Raw genomic sequence first — 18,741 nt, 5'->3', positions numbered from 1 at the left:
GTCCGTATTGCCTTTAATTTAATGCCTAACTTCTTTCTCCTATATATTTAAACATTTGTCAAAAAATAAGTAATATGGCTGATAACATTTCCATATGGATAATATAAACATGACATGCAGTTTTTTTTACAGTCTAACTGGATCAATATTTCAACCGATAATCTTATTGTAAACAAAATATTTAAAATAAGTAGTATAAGCTTATATAAATAGTAAATATTAGAAAGCTAGTATTAAATGATATATCCAGCAATTATCAAAAATAATTACATAGCAAAACTTCTCCAAAAATTGACTAACTTTAAATTTTTCAATGCCATTCTGCCTCCCGATTTTCAAACTTACACACTATTTTCATTCCAAATCAATTAAAAATTGCCAAAATAACAGGAATAAGAAATTGCCAAGATAAGATAATGTTCATGAACCAGCTGAATAAATAAAGTCAGCCAGGTGTCTCTGAGTTTTAGGTGAGCTTTGAGCCAGTCACGCACTCTTAACCGAACACATCTTACAGCAGGGGTCACTAATATGAATTTTGACTGACAGTGGCTTGCTGAAGTTGGTGGGGGGGGGAGAGAGAGGGAGAGAGAGAGAGATCTGATCTAACCCTGCCCCCCCCCCCCACACACACAGAGGCAGGGGTAGGATTCAAATTTCTTATCAACCGATTCTTGGGTAGGGCCTAATTTGTGGGTGTGGCTTGGTGGTCATGTGACTGCCTGGGCATGGCTTGTATGTAAGTATTATAAATATTTATATAAATATTGATTATTATTTTTTTTATAAAAAAAGAGCAACCCAAAATCAGGCAAAGCAGGCAGGCAGATTGAGTTGCTTACAGAATCACAGATTCATTCAGAGAGCTATCTTTCTGCCATTGGCTACCTGCACTGAATAACAGAAGCTTCAGTCCTAAAGGAGGTTTGGCTCCGCTTAAGAAGAGCCGAAGATCTAAAGATTAGCTAGAAAGCAAGAAATGCAACAGTTGCCTGCTTTCTAGCTAATCTAAATCTCCCAGCACAACAGAACAGGTAATGGTCAGGGGGGAAATAATAAAAGGAAAAATAGCAACTTAGCAGGCAAGTTTGCCAGGTAAGGAGTGAGTGGGCGGGGAGGGTTTCCACGGGCCATGTGGGCAGCGCAGCCTTGTGTTCCAGAGCAGCCTGGATTAATTGCTTTGGGGACGCTCTGGGGGTAACATTTCTCTGTGGACCACCAAAATTTTCTCGCAGCCCACTGCCTTAGAGGGTTCTTGGAAGTAAATGAGAAGCATTATGTTTAGTGTCTGACAAAATTCAGACATAAATCTAATACATGAATAAATCAAATGTTGTACTTATCATTTATCACAATAAGATTATAAATTAGGAAATATTTTCAAATATACAATACATGGCTTATTCAATGCATTAAATAATTTAAAACAGATGTAGCTCATTACTTAATATAAACTGCTTGTACGTAGATAAGTTTTTCTTAATAAATATACATACCCCTTGAAGCCCTTGAAATTGTATTGAAGGTCGAGAAGGAATTAAATTCTAAAGGAAAAAAAGCAAAATAATTACAAACTTAAAAAGTAAAAAGTATTTTAGCAAAACATTATAAAGGATTATGTAAATAATGCATATTTAACAGAAGTATATTAAGAGATACCATAAGAAATTATATACTAAAATAATTTCTAAATTATAGACTTTAGATATGAATCTCTGAAATAACATTATTTGTATTTCTAATTAAAACAGAATTACTGTAGCAGTGCAAAACAAATAAAATTTAATTCATTTAGTTTGAATGTAAAAGACAAGCAGAACATTACATGATTTGCTATTAATATTAACTAATTCAGGATCTATTTGAATAGTTGCTAGACACATAATATATTATTAGTTTTAGAATGCTCACACAATGAAAGCATTTAAAATATTAAATAGTAAATGGCTTGTTAAACTGAAATAGAGTGTTCTCTTTCTCTCTCTCTCTCTTTCTCTCTCTCTCTCTCTCTCCCTCCCTCCCTCCCTCCCTCTCTCTCATTACCTAACTGCATATACAGTATCTATTGTGGTAAAAGGAAACCAGTAACTGTGCATCAAACCACTGGAAATTATATGTATATAATAAAATAGAAAGAATGGCTTTATTATGAAAATACTAAAAGTCATGCTCTTCATTCAATGCAAAAAACGATAAAACAACAATATTTAATTGTTAAAGAATCAATTTGTCCCTGAACCATAATTTTGTTAACACAAAGCTCAGGCTATGAAATAGCAAATGATTTCTATATACCAAATTTTGATTTCCATAACCACCCTTTAGAATTCACTTTGGGTGGCATACATAATTTTTCTGTTGCCTTTCATATTAATGCAATATATTGAAGAAAAAAATAAATTTCTCAAAATGTTAACACAGCTACATCTTTTTCCTGACTTCAACAGCAGTTTTAGAAGCTATTCCTGTCTGTCTCCCCATCATTAATTCCTTTGCTAGGCAAAATGTTAGCTGTATGAGCTTGAAAAAAACAGCTTCCTTAATAATTAAAACAGTTAAAACAACTGTATATTCTGAACACCTATTTCGAAGAATTTAAATAGCCCTAATAAGAATAACAAAAACTATTAACCAATTTAGTTATTTCTTTTAAAAAAGTAGTCCACAGTAGTCCTCAATTAATTCATTTCATAAAAATAATCAATCAATCAATCAATAACTCAATAGCTGTAAAATGATTTTTAAAATATATTTTGGTATTGTTAAAATTATAGTATTAGGAAACATCAATTATAAGAAGTTTACTTTAAAAAGTAATCTCTCCTCTCCTTAGCTTTAAACCTATGCAGTAATGGCGAACCTTTTCAGCACTGAGTATCCAAACTGGAATGCGTGTGCATGCGTGTGTGCCAGAGCACCAGAAACCCGAAGACCAGCTGGCTGCCGTGCACATGCCTGCTTTTTTGGATGTTTTTAGGGCAGTTTTCAGGCTGTTTTGGGGCTGTTTTCAGGCCATTTTGGGGCTTTTGGCCAGAAATGGCCCAAAAGTGGCCTAGAAAATGGCCCAGAAAACAGCCAGAAAATGGTCTGAAAAACGCTGGAAAGTAACCTGAAAAAGCTCCAAAAAAAGTCTGAAAAATGGCCTTTTTGGCTGTTTTTCTTACTGCACTCCAGTGCCCACAAAGGCTAGCTGGCTGGCTAACCCTAACTCTAAGTAAAAGAGCATCTGGTGATGATGCGCGTGCCCACAGAGAGGGCTTTGTGTGCCACTTCTGGCACACGTGCCATAAGTTCGCCATCACGGCTATAGTATAAGCTATCTTAGAAAAAGGCAAATTTATAGAATTTAATCCAAGCAACTTTATTTAACTAATGACAGAGATAAGAAAATGGATAGTAGAGACTACATTACTTAAAGGTCAGCTTTATATATATAAAACACTAAATCATAGTTCAGTGCTGAGTATATGAGCAAAATGTGTTCTCATCTGGCTTGGCTTCAAGAGCAACACTAGAAAATGTAGATTTTCAATTACAGCAAACTAGTAAAACTCTTTAACTAGCTTATTATAGAAAAAAACCTTCATAAAATATATTTGTATCCTTCCAACTTCTTCCTGCAGCTCTGTCAGTGGAGAGAGCTGAATTGGGATACCAAAACAAAAGTGATTATGCCTGTACACAGCCTCCACGCAGCTCCCAGCCTCACATTTCTGAGGCTCCAAAACTTCTCATTCTACTCAACTTTAATCTGAATGTAAAGAAGAAATGCTGTTTATATGACAAATTTCAATAAATTAACACTTTAGTCTTATGCATATTTAAGAAAATAACTGGCCTGCTAGATCAGGCAAAGCCCATAAAAATGTAGCTTTTTAAAAACTGAAAGAAGCCAACCAGATAAGAAATGTCTAGCTCCTGTTATTATTCCCCTTGAGCTGGTATTTAGAGCATAGTGCCCCCAATCTCAAGACAAATGGCCTTTTTACAGTTAGCACTAGATTTGTACAGTGCATCAACAAAAGTGTTGTCTGTGCATGGACACCCATGTTCAGACAATCAGAGTCAGTTTTTGAAATAACAATTTCAAAGCAGTTTCTTTAATCCTTTATGGAGGAATATTTCAATCAGACGAATACAGTACATTTTGCAAAGCAGAGCTTTCAAACACACTTTTGGTCAGCTCTATTTAATATTACATTTTAAAGTGATTGTGCTATTTTAAACCACTCTAAAAATGTTGCAAAATAAAAGAAATCTAGGCTGATGGGCGCAAATAGCTGACCTTGGCTACTCTTGACAAATAAATTCTATTCAGTCAGGCAGCCTGACTCATATTTGGACAGGAGACTATCAGGAAATACTCAGGATGCAGGTTAGATTGGGAAGTAGAAAAAAACCCTTGGCAAGAAAACATCGGCAAACGAATTCTGTATTTTTACCAACCAAGCTACATGGACATTTCCACAAAACTCAAGAACTGAAAAATTGCATTGTTCCTTCAATTAATTCTGATTCTGTTTGCTCAACTACATGCCTTATTAAAATGAAAATATAGATGTATGTACCCAAACTATCAGGCCCAAAGAACCAAGAATGACATGTAGAGTTACTTCTGAGTAGCTCTTTAGTGTTGTTCAGCTATTAGCAGAATCTTGTCAGACTATAGCAACTATCTGCAATAACAATTAGATACATTCTGTGAACTCCTGGGGGAGGGGTTGCCATCTTTGCCCTCTTCCTGCTTCCCAGACATTCCAAACTGGGAAAGAGCCCCTCCCTCCTGCAACTCTGGATTACATTCCATCACATAAACACTAGGAAACTGGACAACAGCACTGCAGTAGATTGCAATAGATTATGTGCAGAACTGCCATAACTATGTTTCTCAAGCATCATCCAGCTTTTGGCAATGTATGTAAAAAATGCTAACCCTATTTGCATCTATTTGTAGGATACTTTTATAAAATCCACAGAAACTTAGAAAATAATATTTTTAAATAATGTACAAATAATACAGATTCTTGCCTTTATTCCATAGATTTTGTTGTTAGAAAATCTAATGCTCAATCACAAGTCTATATAAATCTATTTAATGAATAAAACAAAAATCCAGATTTCTGAATCACAGGCAGCCAACCGTTCCCACAAGGCAAGTTTTTTTTAAAAAGTTAACTATGAACTTCTTCTCCTGACTGCATGTCAATCATTAATAGAGCAGGCTTGATTGAATAGTGATTACACATTTTGTCTGCTAAAATGGCTTCCAGAACAACTTGAGATTAATAAGAATAAAAAAAACTGGAAATACAGGTATTGTAACTTGTGGGGCGGGGATAATTCCTTCTCCCCCCCTTGTGCGCATTTATATTTCCCTTCAATCTCCCTTAATTTCTAGGGTATCAGCCAGATTGACTAGGGGCAATTGAACACCTGCCCTGTTTCTTGGAAGCTTCTCTGTTCTGACTACCCTGTTTCTCCAACAATATGGCCTCCCCCAATAGGAAGTCCCAGCATGTTTTATAGGCATGAAATGAAATTAAGCCCCTTCCCCCAAATTAAGGCCTATATTAAAACATGTGAAATGCGGGGAATGGTGGTGGGGCTTGCCATTAGGAAGTTCTTTTGTTGCACACCCAGATATGGTGCTGCCTTCGTTGAGCCCAATACGAAGTGCCCTACTAACGCCGAGGTCAATATCCAAGCCAGTGCCGCCCGCCCACCTGAAGATGCAAAGGGGGGGGAATTAAGCCACTCCTGAAAAGACGGCCTAGACATTTTGGGGGGGCTCAAAAAAAAAAAAAAAAAGACCCGGCCTTATTATATGAGAAACACGGTAGCTCTGGAATAATGATCATGGCCATATGTGGAAATAGAGCAGAGTGACTGAAGTTACCTTAGCTAGTCATAAGAGAAGCCACCTGCATACAAACTTGAAATCAAAAGTAAATACGGATTTGTCCCTGCCATATTCATCTCATGTATACTCAGTGGGAGGGAGTAACTCCTTTCCCCGAATAAGCATATCCCATTTACACTTATGACATTTAAAACAGTTTTGAATACCAGAGTACAGAGATCTACATGTTTAAGTGATTCTTCAGATAGCTTGGTCTGTAACTACTTAGGGATCATAGCTCAAAAACAGAATTCTGAATTTGGCCCCAGAAATCTACATAGAAACTTAATCAGTGCCAGGATAAAAGGTAGAAAATCAGATGTACATGTATTTTTTGTATTGACCATAACTACCAGATAGTTATAAGATGATAAAAAGCCCTGACATTCATCAAATTCTGACAGCATTTATTTTGAGGCTTATCTTCCAGAGAATGATTACACTATTTAGAATAGCGTTAATTAGAATAATGCTTAGATACTAATATAGCAAGACTGATCACAGATTAGCAACATAAAATGAGTTGATCATAGAGGTACTTTCATCATTATATTTAAATGAAATTAAAATTTTATTTGAGGAGAGATAGTCAAATATAAGACAAACTATGATGTATTAATATTAGTATTAGTTTACTTTATTAATCATTACACAGATGACATTTCAACATAGCTTAAAAATTTGAGTTTCTATAAATGATATATGCACTTCATAGCTAATACTGCCCATTTGTAAGACAATAATGTGAAAGTTTCAATTTATGTTATTTATGCTATATTATAGTATTATAAAGCATATTAAAAGTGGTAGCATTTATTTTGAACGTAACCCTTTCAGTTAACATCTCTTGAAAGTACAATGTGCCATATTAATAAGAGGCATGAGTGCTTATTAAATTAAGGAATTTATATTAAGCTTTTATATTGTTTTAAATAATTTATTTATTGGGATCTGGCTATACATATGTCTGGTTACAATAGTGTTAAATTAAGACTTTTATGACTCTTGGATGACCATAATAAATGCAATACAACAAATAAACAAAATTAGTTCACATATATTCCTACTATATATAGCATTTAATTATAGGAATTATTTCTTCCTATTCTATTATATGTTTAAGAATATTTTGCCGCTGAATTAGTTCAGCCAATGGAAAAGTCAATCTACTAATGTAAATTATCTTTTCAAATATAAGCAGGGCTAAATCTGACTATTACTTAGAAATTGGTCATTTTTAAGCTATCAAGAACTAGTTGATAGCTTTATAGATAACTGTCTAAATAATGTGCGTCCATTTATATCACAAGTTCTTTAAAAATTACACCTTGAAAAATTCAGTTTTTAATACAATTTTATAAGACAAATTAGATGGTCATCCTATGTTTTTCAACTAGTTAAGGAACCTGTTTATAATATTTGGAAATAAACATTGTATTTACAGTATAGATTTATATATGCATTCTCTGAAATATGTTCTAGAGTGAAATATCATTAAAGTTTTTCCCCAATGTAGAAAAGATTGTACACTTAGTATAATTTCTAATACTTCAGATTCCCTATCATCCTTACAGTTTTTAAATTAATCATTTTAAATTTTACAAGGCAAATGTAATTATTTTTCTATAAAAGAAAACTGAGATTAGCATTTTATGTAGTCATAAATGTGGAACCCATGCCACTGCTTCAGATAAAATAAATTATTTTCCTGCTTTAGGATATATTCTTAACACTTAAAACTGAATTGTTTAACAAACTATATATTTCAGAACAAAGTTGTATAGGATACTAAAAATATTGTTTACATTTTTTACTTTTATGTAGATTAGTTATTTCATATATATGAAGAGTTCTCAATATTTTATTTTCTATAAAATAAACTGCTTCAAAAAATAACTCCAAGTGTATGACAATGCAGAATACCTTTGATTATAGAAATGTTAAAGGAATTTGAAGACAATCATTTTCAATCTGAAGTGAAGTGATAGTAATTTTAAAGCTAACCAAATACGCAGTACAATAAGATTAGATTTTCCTGATACAAGTATTAACTGTTTTTTTAAGACAGAGGGAAAAAAACTTTTTTACGTTACATTTCATTTAGCTGAAATAGAAGAAACTAAAAATATCGGTAATGGTGTAAATTTTAAGAATTGATTTTCTTTTTAAATGTTTGATTTAGAAATCTACGTAAACTGCTCTAGTTTCAAAAAAATAAAGGGAAGAAAATGTGGTAGCAATATGAACAACATACAACATTTTCTGAAACTGCCTTGTTCTTGAATATAAGTTTCATGGTAAAATAAGAATAGCTACAGTTTCAATTCTTCAATATCATATGCTAAAGCTCCAATCTGAAGTTGATTTGTAAGGATTATTTGGCATAAGTAATAATTTCCACTCATGCTTAACAAGGGAAAGAGCTTGATGTACTCAGTAATTATTCCATATATACCCCAGAGTGGCTATAGTTTGCTGAATGGGGAAAGAAAGCTGACCCAGTCACACAACTACAGAAGAGCCATCACTGAAGGAGGCTTATTTTGTTCACTATTTTAGATTGCTTATTATGAAAAACAACTATTAGTCATACAAAAAGGCACAACTTAGAGGTCAATTCTCAGAAAACCATGTCTGACTCATCTTTCTGCAAGAAGAACAGCTAGGAGAAAACAGGGTGGAGAATGGGGGAATAGTCTGCCATCTGTCAAGAACCTGTTATTTAAATTCTGTCTGGTTTAGTTATGTTCTCAGCTTATCTATTGCTCTTAGAAGGTTTAAAGGGGAAGCCCTTTTGGGAAAAGCCTGCTGGTAAATGACTGGAGTATTTAAAAAATAAAAGAAGAAAGTTTGATCAGTACCTTCCCTTCTTCCTAGACCTAGAATCTCTGCAATTCAACAATCCCCCAAAGCCAGTAACAAAAGGAACTTAGGCAAAAAGAAAGGGAAGCAAATTTAATTTGAAATTCCATGTTAAAATACCAGTTAATTAGAGCTTAATCCTTCTTGCTGGGCACAGAGTAGCACACAGGAACTCTAATGTGCTTTGAACAAACACAAATGAGGGTTCAACTTCCCACTGGAAAGCTGCAGTAAGATAATAAAAGAGATCAGCAACTCTCCTGCCTCCTATTTCTACAAAAGAAGATTAACACAGATCCTACAGGTCACATTTTGTTGATCTGATTGATCTCCATTTTTTTTAAAAGTGTCCTCAGACACTCATATATGAAGCTAATGTATCTTAATATCTAATCTTTTTTTCAAATTAAATATATTGCACTGAAAACTTGAATAGCTGTTAATGCCACTTCAAATAAGTGACACAATTTGGCCCCATTTCGATTTCTCACAGATTTCTCATGGGGATGGGGGAGAGAGCAAGAAAAAACCCTATGGGAAAAGGGAGTCCGGATGGCAGGAAGATTTAATATTTCTGACATCATTATAATGACGTGCAATAAATCTGTCAGTGTTAGAATTGTCACTTAAAAATTCAGCCATGGAACACGCTTTATAAAAACAAAAAGAAAAACAGAGTCCCTGAATGTCCCCACAACCTATTTTATCCCACAGACATTTAATGGCAGCGACAGCCAGAGGCAGAAGAAGAGCAAAGCCCATAAATAAATGACAACTCAGCAGAATCGGTTTCATCTGGGAACGGCCGGCACTGGTCACGGCTAGCTCCGGAGGTACAAGCTGGCACCGACACCCAGAAAGGCGACTTTCTTGGGTAAATGCCATTTTTATAAGATGGCATCAACCCCAGGCAGTGTCACCCTTCATATCTTCCTGCCTGAAAGCAGCTGCGGCTCGGGAAACTTTGTATCCCGCAAAAGGTTTCTTTAAAAAAATTTAAAATAAAAAGAGATCGTAAGGAAAAATCGAAGAACAGAGAAACAGACTTTAGGAAAAGTTAAGGCTCTGGACTTATCGGGCAGCCATAGAAGGAAACCGAAGGAGATCCTTCTCTTCAAGAGAATCGAAAAGTGTCTCCCGCAGTTGCCTCCCCTCAACCTTTTCTCTTCCCTCCAAGCTTCATCCGATGAGGCAAGTCACTCACTCAGCCTTTGCCTCTGGAGAAAGGTTGTTGCCCCTTTCCATTAGTTAGTTTTCTTTTTCTTTTAAAGAAAGGTCCTCGCTCTCCGCGCTTCTCTAGAACTCCAGGGGAATCCCAGAGGGTCACCGACCCCATTATCCAGGCGAAGCGTCGCCTACTTCGGCGGCTAAGACCAGGTTACCCGGGGCTCTCCTCACCTTGCTCCCCTGGTAGTTCTCCAGTGCTCGAAAGGCGGTCTCGGTCAGCTTGAAATGCAGCACCGTGATATTGTCCTGCGTGACTCTACCGCAGGACACTCCATACCTGCCCCCTTCCCGCAGCGACGCCATTTTACGCCACCTCCCGCCCCACAGCCACCGCCGGGGCCGCGAAGCCGCCAACGGAGGCTGCTGCTGCTGCTGCTGCCCCTGTAGCCACTCCGGCAGCAACAGCCATCCTGCCGCTGACGTACCAGGCAACGCGCAGCCGCTGCCGCCGCCGCCGCCGCCGCCGCCACCACCACCGCGGCACCCCGCCCACTCAGCTCAGCAGCAGCCTCGCCGCCCCTACCCCGACACCCCAGGAGCACCGCCCCTTTTCCCCCACGCGCCCGGCCCGTAGCCTGGTCGTGGCACACAAGACCCGCCCCACGCGCAGGCACCAGGCCCACCGCTCTTTCAGACTCCGCGCTGAGGAGCTTACCCGAGGTCAGCGGGCGGGGGGGGGGAGGTGGGGCTACTTGGTGACGTCGGGTCATACAGTATTTGATCGCGTTTAAATCATTATTGACGCTTAGGATTGAGTCACTTGTAGACGCATTATGTACGTTTGGTCTGAGTTGCCCTGCGTTATGTGGGCTCCCTTTTCTATCACGACTCCGATGTCGGGATCAATTGTAAAGCCTTTGCAGCCTAGCTTCCTTCTAGAGCAGATCTCTAAAATTTTAAATAAAATAAATGGGTCAACTTGTCTGAAATGGCATAGGGTCTCCTGCTTGAGCAGGGAGGGGGGTTGGACTAGAAGGCCTCCAAGGTCCCTTTACAGCTCTTTTCTGATTGAACTTCAGAGCAGCATTCCCCTTTATTACAGCAGCACCACACCTTATGTGATTAGGACTACTATATATAAAGTTGAATGCCTGAAGAGTGCCTTCTGCGTGGTGTGTTTTTCTTTCTGGAATTCAGGTGCCATTATTCCCTGATATAAGTGTGTAGTGTGGATTGACTTACTGACTAGACAAGGTTGTGTGTACAACCTTCCCTTTGCAAACCATTCTTAATGAAAAAACGTTGTGATTCCTTGAAAAGTAATAACTGTATCATTGTGCATACTTTTGTGAATTGATAATGTGTACTTAAAGTGTCATAAAACTATTTTTTGCTGCAAAAAGTAAGAGTTTCCTCATGTACATGGTTCACATGGGTGAAAATAGGCAAGGCAGGCTAAACTAGGAGTGCACTCTCATGGTTCATTTTTTCAGTAGTACATACAAATGCATACCCGTATCTTTTCTTAAAGTGTGTATTTTGGGAAGGGGGGGTTATAGCAAGTATTAAGACACCACAGAGCAATCTCCCCTCTGCTTTGGATTACTGGATTACTTTCATACTACTAAACATGTTTATTGTAAAGTAACCTCATTCTTGGGAAAATTTCTCTGATATGACAGACTCAGCTATATCAGATGAAAATAAGAATAAGAATAGAATAGAGCTCAAGCAGGAAACTCTAGTCTACCCCATTTCAGATAAGTTTATTTCAGGTTGCTTGTCTCCTTGATTAGTTTCCAACCATTGTTTCTTGTCCTGCCCTCTGGTGCTTTGGAGATTAATTTGACCCCATCTTCTTTGTGGCAGCTGCTGAAATATTGGGATATTGCTATCATGTCCTAGTTCTTCTTTTCTCTAGACTAGCCAAACACAAATCCTGCAACCATTCTTTTTTTATTATAAAAGTTTTCTATTTTTTTAAAAATTTTACACATCTCTTCCCCTGAGCAACTTGATTTCGGATTATAACACTTGTACATAGTCATACTTTCATTTCCATTAATCTTATATAATATCATCTCATATCATTATCCATTTCACTCATCTTTAAATAAATTTGCATTTCATATTTTAATTCATTAATTCAGTATCAATATCATTTCATCCACACATAGGTTTTCAATTCTTTATCCCCTATTATTTCCATTTTATTTTATTTTACATTACAAATCAATATTATCCTTCATTTTCTCTAAGCCGATATATAATAAACAATCTAAAAAGAGTAAAAGTAAAATAAAGTCAATATATTTAGGATCCACATGGTATTTTTCATTCCCCTACTTTAATCATAATAAAATACTCTCATTGTACACTTCTAAAATCCATTAAATAATCAACTGTATATTTTAAAATGTATATATTTTAAAGTATCTCCCCCAGTAAATTGCTAAAATAACTTCTTAATATATGTTATTTTATCTTGACTTTACTTATAATCATTAATAATCATATTTTTTCTTCCTTTCCACTTTGCCAAAGTTTATATATTTTAATTCATTTCCATTCCCGTTTTTAATCCTCTAAAGAAAGAGCTTATAACAGCATAATTCATATACAATTTGTATACACACACACACACACACACACACACATTTATATATATATATAAATATATAACAAATGATAGCTGTCCATTTACTTGGAGACAAGCTGCACTAAAAGCCTCCAATACAGGAACACAATGTTGCCAGCCAACCAAGACAAAAAAAGCCACAAAACAGACAGAAGATATTAGAAACACCAATCAAGCAGAACACAGCAAACTCCAAGACCAATAAACACAGACCAAGACTCCCAACCAATCAGGATGAAGAAAAAACCATTCTGGCACAGCAGTAGGCTAGCCCCAAATTGAAAACTGAAACAACTGTAAAAGTCTGACTCACAGACGAACACAATACAGAAGCCTGATGATGGCAGGTGAGATTCTGCCGAAACGTTGCTACAACTTTAAAATCACAACTATAATGACGTGGGAAAATACCCTAACAAAGCTGAATACCATACATACATACATACATACATACATACATACATACATACATACACAATCCTAAAATATTTCCCAGCAAGTTTTAGACTAAATACCAGTATACATTTCCATGTGGTATCCCCTTTATAGAATCCCTAACCCTTATCTCTAAATTTTTTGGCTTTATTATTTCTTTTAATTTTAGCCAGCTTTCCCTTTTCTAAGTTTCCCCGGTCTTTCTTGTTTTTTCCTTCTCGTATTCTTTTTATTCCCCTCTTCCTGTCAGCCATGTTTTCCCCACCCTTTCCAGTTCTCTTTTTTGGAGTTTCTTCTTACATAATTCCTTCTTCTTCTTAATCTTGGGAACCTTATCTCTTTTATTTGTTGTCTCTGTTGTCAATGTCTCTATTTTAAATCCTTTTATATCTTTGGCAATGATCCTTGTTCTCCATATTCATCTGTACTGTTGTTTCCCTCTTCCGACTCATCATCTTTGAACTTTCTTTGTTCTTCTACAAGCTGCAACGCCATTACTTTACTAATCATTGTGTTCAGCAATTTCATTCTTTCTTTTAACATACCTCTCACAGTTTGCAGCTCCGACTTAAATCCTTTGCTTATTTCTTCCATTTCTTTATTAATGATCAAATTTTTCTACCATAGTCCTTGCCAAAAGTTTCCGTTTCTCTCACTTTCTCTTTTTTCTATTTTCTTATCACAGTCAACCTCCAGCAGTCCCAAAATATTGTATTCCTTTATATTTTACTATAGCCCTCTTTAAAAAAAAACTGGGTTTTTTGTTGTATTAATAATCTTTTATTCCATTTCTTCTCTCTTTCAAATATTTATGTGACCAGTAATTCTCCATAAAAACATAAAAGAGGAAAATCTTTAACCATTAGGTGATGCTCTATATCACTTTCTTTTCAAAGTTTTTTTTAATTCTCTTTTCCGTAGTGTTAATGTTAATTTTTATCCATTCCAAATAAGTCCAGCATTTTATCCAATGCCTAATGAATGTCCAATTCTGTATATTAGTTCAAATTTAATCTCTGATTTCATATAATGCTTTTATTTCTGGTTTTACCTTTACCTTATATTTTCCTCTTTTTCTCCGTTCACCGCTAACCATTCCTCCAATTGGTTGCAATGTTCCAAGTGTGATCGTACTAAGGTTTTATAAAGTGGTACTAATATTACATGTGATTTTGATTCTATGCTTCTGTTTATACAATCCAGGATTGTATTAGCTTTGTTGGCTGTTGCTGCACACTGCTGGTTCATATTCAAGTGATTATTCTCTAGGTCTAGGACTTCAAGGTCCCTCTCACAGTGACTATTTTTGAGCAAGGTCTCGCCAAATCTGTACTTACGCCTTTGGTTTTTCCTGCCTAAATGTAAAACTTTGCTTTTCTCCACATTAAAATTCATTTTGTCGGATAGGGCCCATTGTTCAAGTCTGTCAAATCTTTTTGGAACTGAGCTTGTCTTCTGGGGTGTTGGCTATTCGTGACAGCTTAGTGTCATCTACAAATTTGGTGAGTTCCCCTTCTATTGCCTTATCTAAGTAATTTATGAGGATATTGAAGAGTACTGGGCCTAAGACATAAATCCTTGTGGAACCCCCCCTGCTTACTTCCCTATGTAGATGTAGTACCATTAAGAACTACTCATTGAGTACAGTTTGTCACCCAGCTACAAATCCATCTGGTGGGTAAATAGGCTTTACATATACTTACTGTTTATTCTTTTTTGTCGTTTCTGTTCTATTTGTTGTTTTATTATAATGGTCAATTTCCTGGAGATTATCTATTTTGGGTAAAAAGTACAGAAGCAAATGTTTAATAAATAATAGATCTGAGTTCTGTAGTATTGTGCAAATAATATGTTAAAATTACAGTTTAAATGATCACCAATAATTAATTCTTTCCAGCCTCTATTGCTAAAGTCCCTAAATCACAATTCAGTGTCATTTTTTAAAAGGCTCATCCGTTTTAACTTCTGCCTTAATATCATGTGTCTTGCTAAGTCTTATAGAAGCTCTTATTTAACTTACCAATGATAAGATTTCTTGGTATCTTCAACAAACTGAAAGCAAAACATGTGCCTTCCTCTGCTTAGTTTAAAGCCAGAATGGATTATGGTTCTAATTCCTGTATATTGCACAATTTTCTTCCAATTGGCTCACTCTGCAATAGCATGTTCAATAACTCTGTGTTTTTATTTTTATTTATTTATTTTATTTTATTTGTCAATTGTTTACAAGATAATAAGTATAAGTGTATATATAGTTATGAATACATGAAATGGGTACATATAAGAAAAATAAAAGAAAAATAAAAGAAACAATAGGGCAGGGACGGTAGGCACGTTGGTGCGCTTATGCACACCCCCTAGAGACCTCTTAGGAAAGGGGTGAGGTCAATAGTAGACAGTCTAAGGTTAAAGTTTTTGGGGTTTGGGGAAGAAACTACAGAGTCGGGTAGAGTATTCCAGACATTGATCACTCTGTTGCTGAAGTCATATTTCCTGCAATCAAGCTTGGTGCGGTTAACCTTGAGTTTGTATCTAGTGTGTGCTCTTGTGTTGTTATGGTTGAAGCTGAAGTATTCATTGACAGGTAGGACATTGCAATGTATGATTTTATATACCATGCTTAAATCAGACCGAAGACGGCGTAATTCAAGGTTTTCTAGGTCTAGAATTTCAAGTCTGGTGGCATAAGGTATTCTACAATGAGTAGAGGAGTGGAGAACTCTTCTTGTGAAATATTTCTGGACTTTCTCAATTGTGCTAATATCAGATACGTAATGTGGGTTCCAGACTGATGAGCTGTATTCGAGTATTGGTCTAGCAAATGTTTTGTATGCTCTAGTTAGTAGTGTGATATTACCAGAGAAAAAGCTACGTAGGATTAGGTTAACAACTCTTAATGCCTTTTTGGCTATGTAGTTGCAGTGAGCTCTAGCACTTAGATCATTAGAGGTGAGTATTCCAAGGTCCTTTACAGAGTTTGGATCATCAACAAGATCTTGATTATTCAGCTTGTATTTTATTTTCTGATTTTTTTTGCCAATATGTAAGACAGAGCATTTATTTGTTGAGATTTGAAGTTGCCATTTGTTTGACCATTCTGATACATAGTCAAGATCTTTTTGAAGGGTAGCAGTATTGTCTGTGGTATTGAACAGCTTTACATCATCAGCGAAAAGAACGCAGTTGCTCTTAATATGATCACAGAGGTCATTTATGTAGAGTATGAAGAGAGTTGGTCCTAGAACACTGCCTTGGGGGACACCATTATTGACAGGTACAGAATTTGATAGGAGGCTCCCAATTTTGACCATTTGTTGTCTGTTTGACAGGAATGCTTCTATCCAGTTATGCAGTTGTCCAGAGATACCATAGGATTTTATTTTTAGTAGTAGTTTGTCGTGTACCACTGAATCAAAGGCTTTACAGAAGTCTATGTAGATTGCATCTATTGTTTTGCCCTGATCGAGTTGTGTAGTCCATATGTTTTTGCAGTGTAAGAGTTGCAGATTACAGGATAGTTTTTTTCTGAAACCAAATTGTTTATTGGAGAGTAGGTTGTTTGTCTCTAAGTGGAGGATGATGGATTGGTTAATAATTGATTCCATGACTTTACAGGTGACGCAGCATAAGGAGATTGGTCTGTAATTTTCAACTAGGCTGGGGTCTCCCTTTTTGAAGATGGGGATGACTGTGGCAGGTGACCATAGGTTAGGCAAGGAACTGGTCCTGAAAGATTTTTCAAAGATTATGCTTAGAGGTTTGGCTATGGCAGTGGGCAGCTTTTTTAAGAAGTAGGCACATATTCCATCCGGTCCAATAGATAGAGATGGTTTTAGATTGCGAAGTGCTTTTTCAACATTGTCTTCTGTAAAATCGATATGTATTAGATCATTGTAGTTATCTGTGGTTCGGCTAGGAAATACTGGGCATGATCCATTGCTGTTTACAAATACTGAGCCAAAAAATGTGTTAAAGATGTTGGCTTTAATGGTGTCGTCGTTGCAGTCTTTACCATTAGGTCCTATCGGGGGTGGGATGGACCTTGAATCTTTTAGTTTGTTGTTTACAAAATTGTAAAAAGCACTGGTGGAATTGGTGCTTAGAAGGTTTTCCTCTTGTTTAATGTGATAATGGTGCATTCGATCTTTATCTGGTGGCATAAATTTTTGTATCAATGTTTTTGTAGCAATGATTGAGTATGGCCGATTAATTAAAATAACACCACCATTTAAAGACATTTAACAGTTGCATGTTGACAGAGATGTATTTATTCTGTCTTAAAAACTTTTATTTGGAATAAGTGGTATTAAAAAGTTATTAGTATGCTTTTAAAGGTATTTTTAGAAGCTTAGTTTCCAATTTTTATAATATTTATACATATTAAATGGGACATATTTCTACACAATGTGTAGTTTCAAGACTGAAACTATATTAGAGTGTAATCTGATACAAAAATAATTGTACTGCTGCTGTGAGATTGGCTACTATATTGGGTACAAATTTAGAACATCATAGATTTTGATACTTATACTGAGAAAGGGAGGTGGTGGTTATCTGCTTGGTGGCTGATTACAACAGATTGGTTGCATAATCATGTTTTTCCAGGATTAAGTACTGCTTCTCTGTGCATTAGGATTTAAAACTGGGTAAATTGTTTTCCAGAAGTTTGATAAGAGATATATTATGATTTCACTCCATCAACTCCATCAGGTTGGCTATTGAAGTTAAAAAATATATGGATGACTTAGGTTTTGGAAAGAGTAATGTAAGGATAATTAAAAATAAACACATTTGCATAAACTGTATTCTTTGCATAATATTATTGTGCATCCAACAATTTTGGGAAGGGTCAAGAAATTATTGCAGAATGTTCAATGCTAGCTTTCTAGCTTCAAAGAGGAAAATTTATCAAGACAAAAAAGCTGCTTGGGTACCCAATCAGGAGCAAAAGCATGAGTGAGATTTTAAATTTGCTTATTTCTACCTAAGGTTTTCCACAAGCTTTTGCTCAATAGTAATTCCTCTCCCATTAAAAGTACATAATAAGAGAAGAAACATTTTCACTTACACCATGAAAACATAATGATAAGCAGCATGAATGCAGTATTTCCATATGCCATAGTTTAGACTATGATCAAGTCCATTATATGTACAGTTTTAAAAATATTTTAAGCATATTTCAATGTCACGACATTGGTCCTCTGATTTTTAGCCCCCTTTCTGTGCCTCCACATTTTTGAACCATTTTTCCAAGTAAAAGTACTAGAAAATTACTACTAGAAAACCATTATTTAATGAACACGAGGAGAAAGATACATTTTGATTGCATCAAGAACTCTGCATCAGGTTCACCGTAGTTGTTATCTGTTGCCATTTGTGAAGCACTCTGTGTGGTACTGAGCCAATCACTCTCAAAATGCCTGAGATGATGGTTGCAGAGATAAAACCTGAGATCTTCCTACCATGCGCTCCTTGTAGGAAGGTCATGGGAAGTAGAGATAGTAAGTAATGGCTTTAGCAAACAATATCTGTGAGCTTTTTAGTATTTTCTTTATCCTGATGGAATAACAGCAGAAGTATCTTCCTAGTGCCGTGATGGCAAACCTTTTCCATGTTGCATGCTAAAAGTGTGCGTACATGCGCTTGCTTGCATGCCTGCACCCAGGATGCAATGCGCGTGCGACTCCCCCCACCCTTGCGCATGTGTGCGTGATTTCCTGTGTGCACTGCATGCCTCTGC

At 36.1% G+C, this 18,741-nt stretch overlaps 1 protein-coding gene and 1 long non-coding RNA gene across 2 annotated transcripts in view; one reads left to right on the top strand and one right to left on the bottom strand.

Annotated features, from left to right (window-relative positions):
- Positions 1–10,395, bottom strand: part of ELL2 (elongation factor for RNA polymerase II 2) — a 41,077-nt gene extending 30,682 nt beyond the window's left edge. Inside the window, exons 1-2 of the mRNA XM_026719264.2 lie at positions 10,160–10,395; positions 1,497–1,544 (exon numbers count right to left, since the gene is read on the bottom strand). Of these exons, the coding sequence (XP_026575049.1) occupies positions 1,497–1,544; positions 10,160–10,291 (180 nt within the window). The 5' untranslated portion in view covers positions 10,292–10,395. The remainder of the gene's footprint in view (positions 1–1,496; positions 1,545–10,159) is intronic.
- A 171-nt stretch (positions 10,396–10,566) lies between these two features.
- LOC113448626 (uncharacterized) overlaps positions 10,567–18,741 on the top strand; it is an 81,744-nt gene continuing 73,569 nt past the window's right edge. The window contains exon 1 of the long non-coding RNA XR_015742251.1: positions 10,567–10,648. This is a non-coding gene — a long non-coding RNA (uncharacterized LOC113448626). The remainder of the gene's footprint in view (positions 10,649–18,741) is intronic.

The sequence above is a fragment of the Pseudonaja textilis genome, chromosome 2 (genome assembly GCF_049901715.1).
Source record: "Pseudonaja textilis isolate UNSWEBS1 chromosome 2, rPseTex1.2, whole genome shotgun sequence".
Taxonomy (NCBI): domain Eukaryota; kingdom Metazoa; phylum Chordata; class Lepidosauria; order Squamata; family Elapidae; genus Pseudonaja; species Pseudonaja textilis.
The sequence above is the reverse complement of the archived record's forward strand: the minus strand, read 5'-3'. Positions and strand labels throughout refer to the sequence as shown.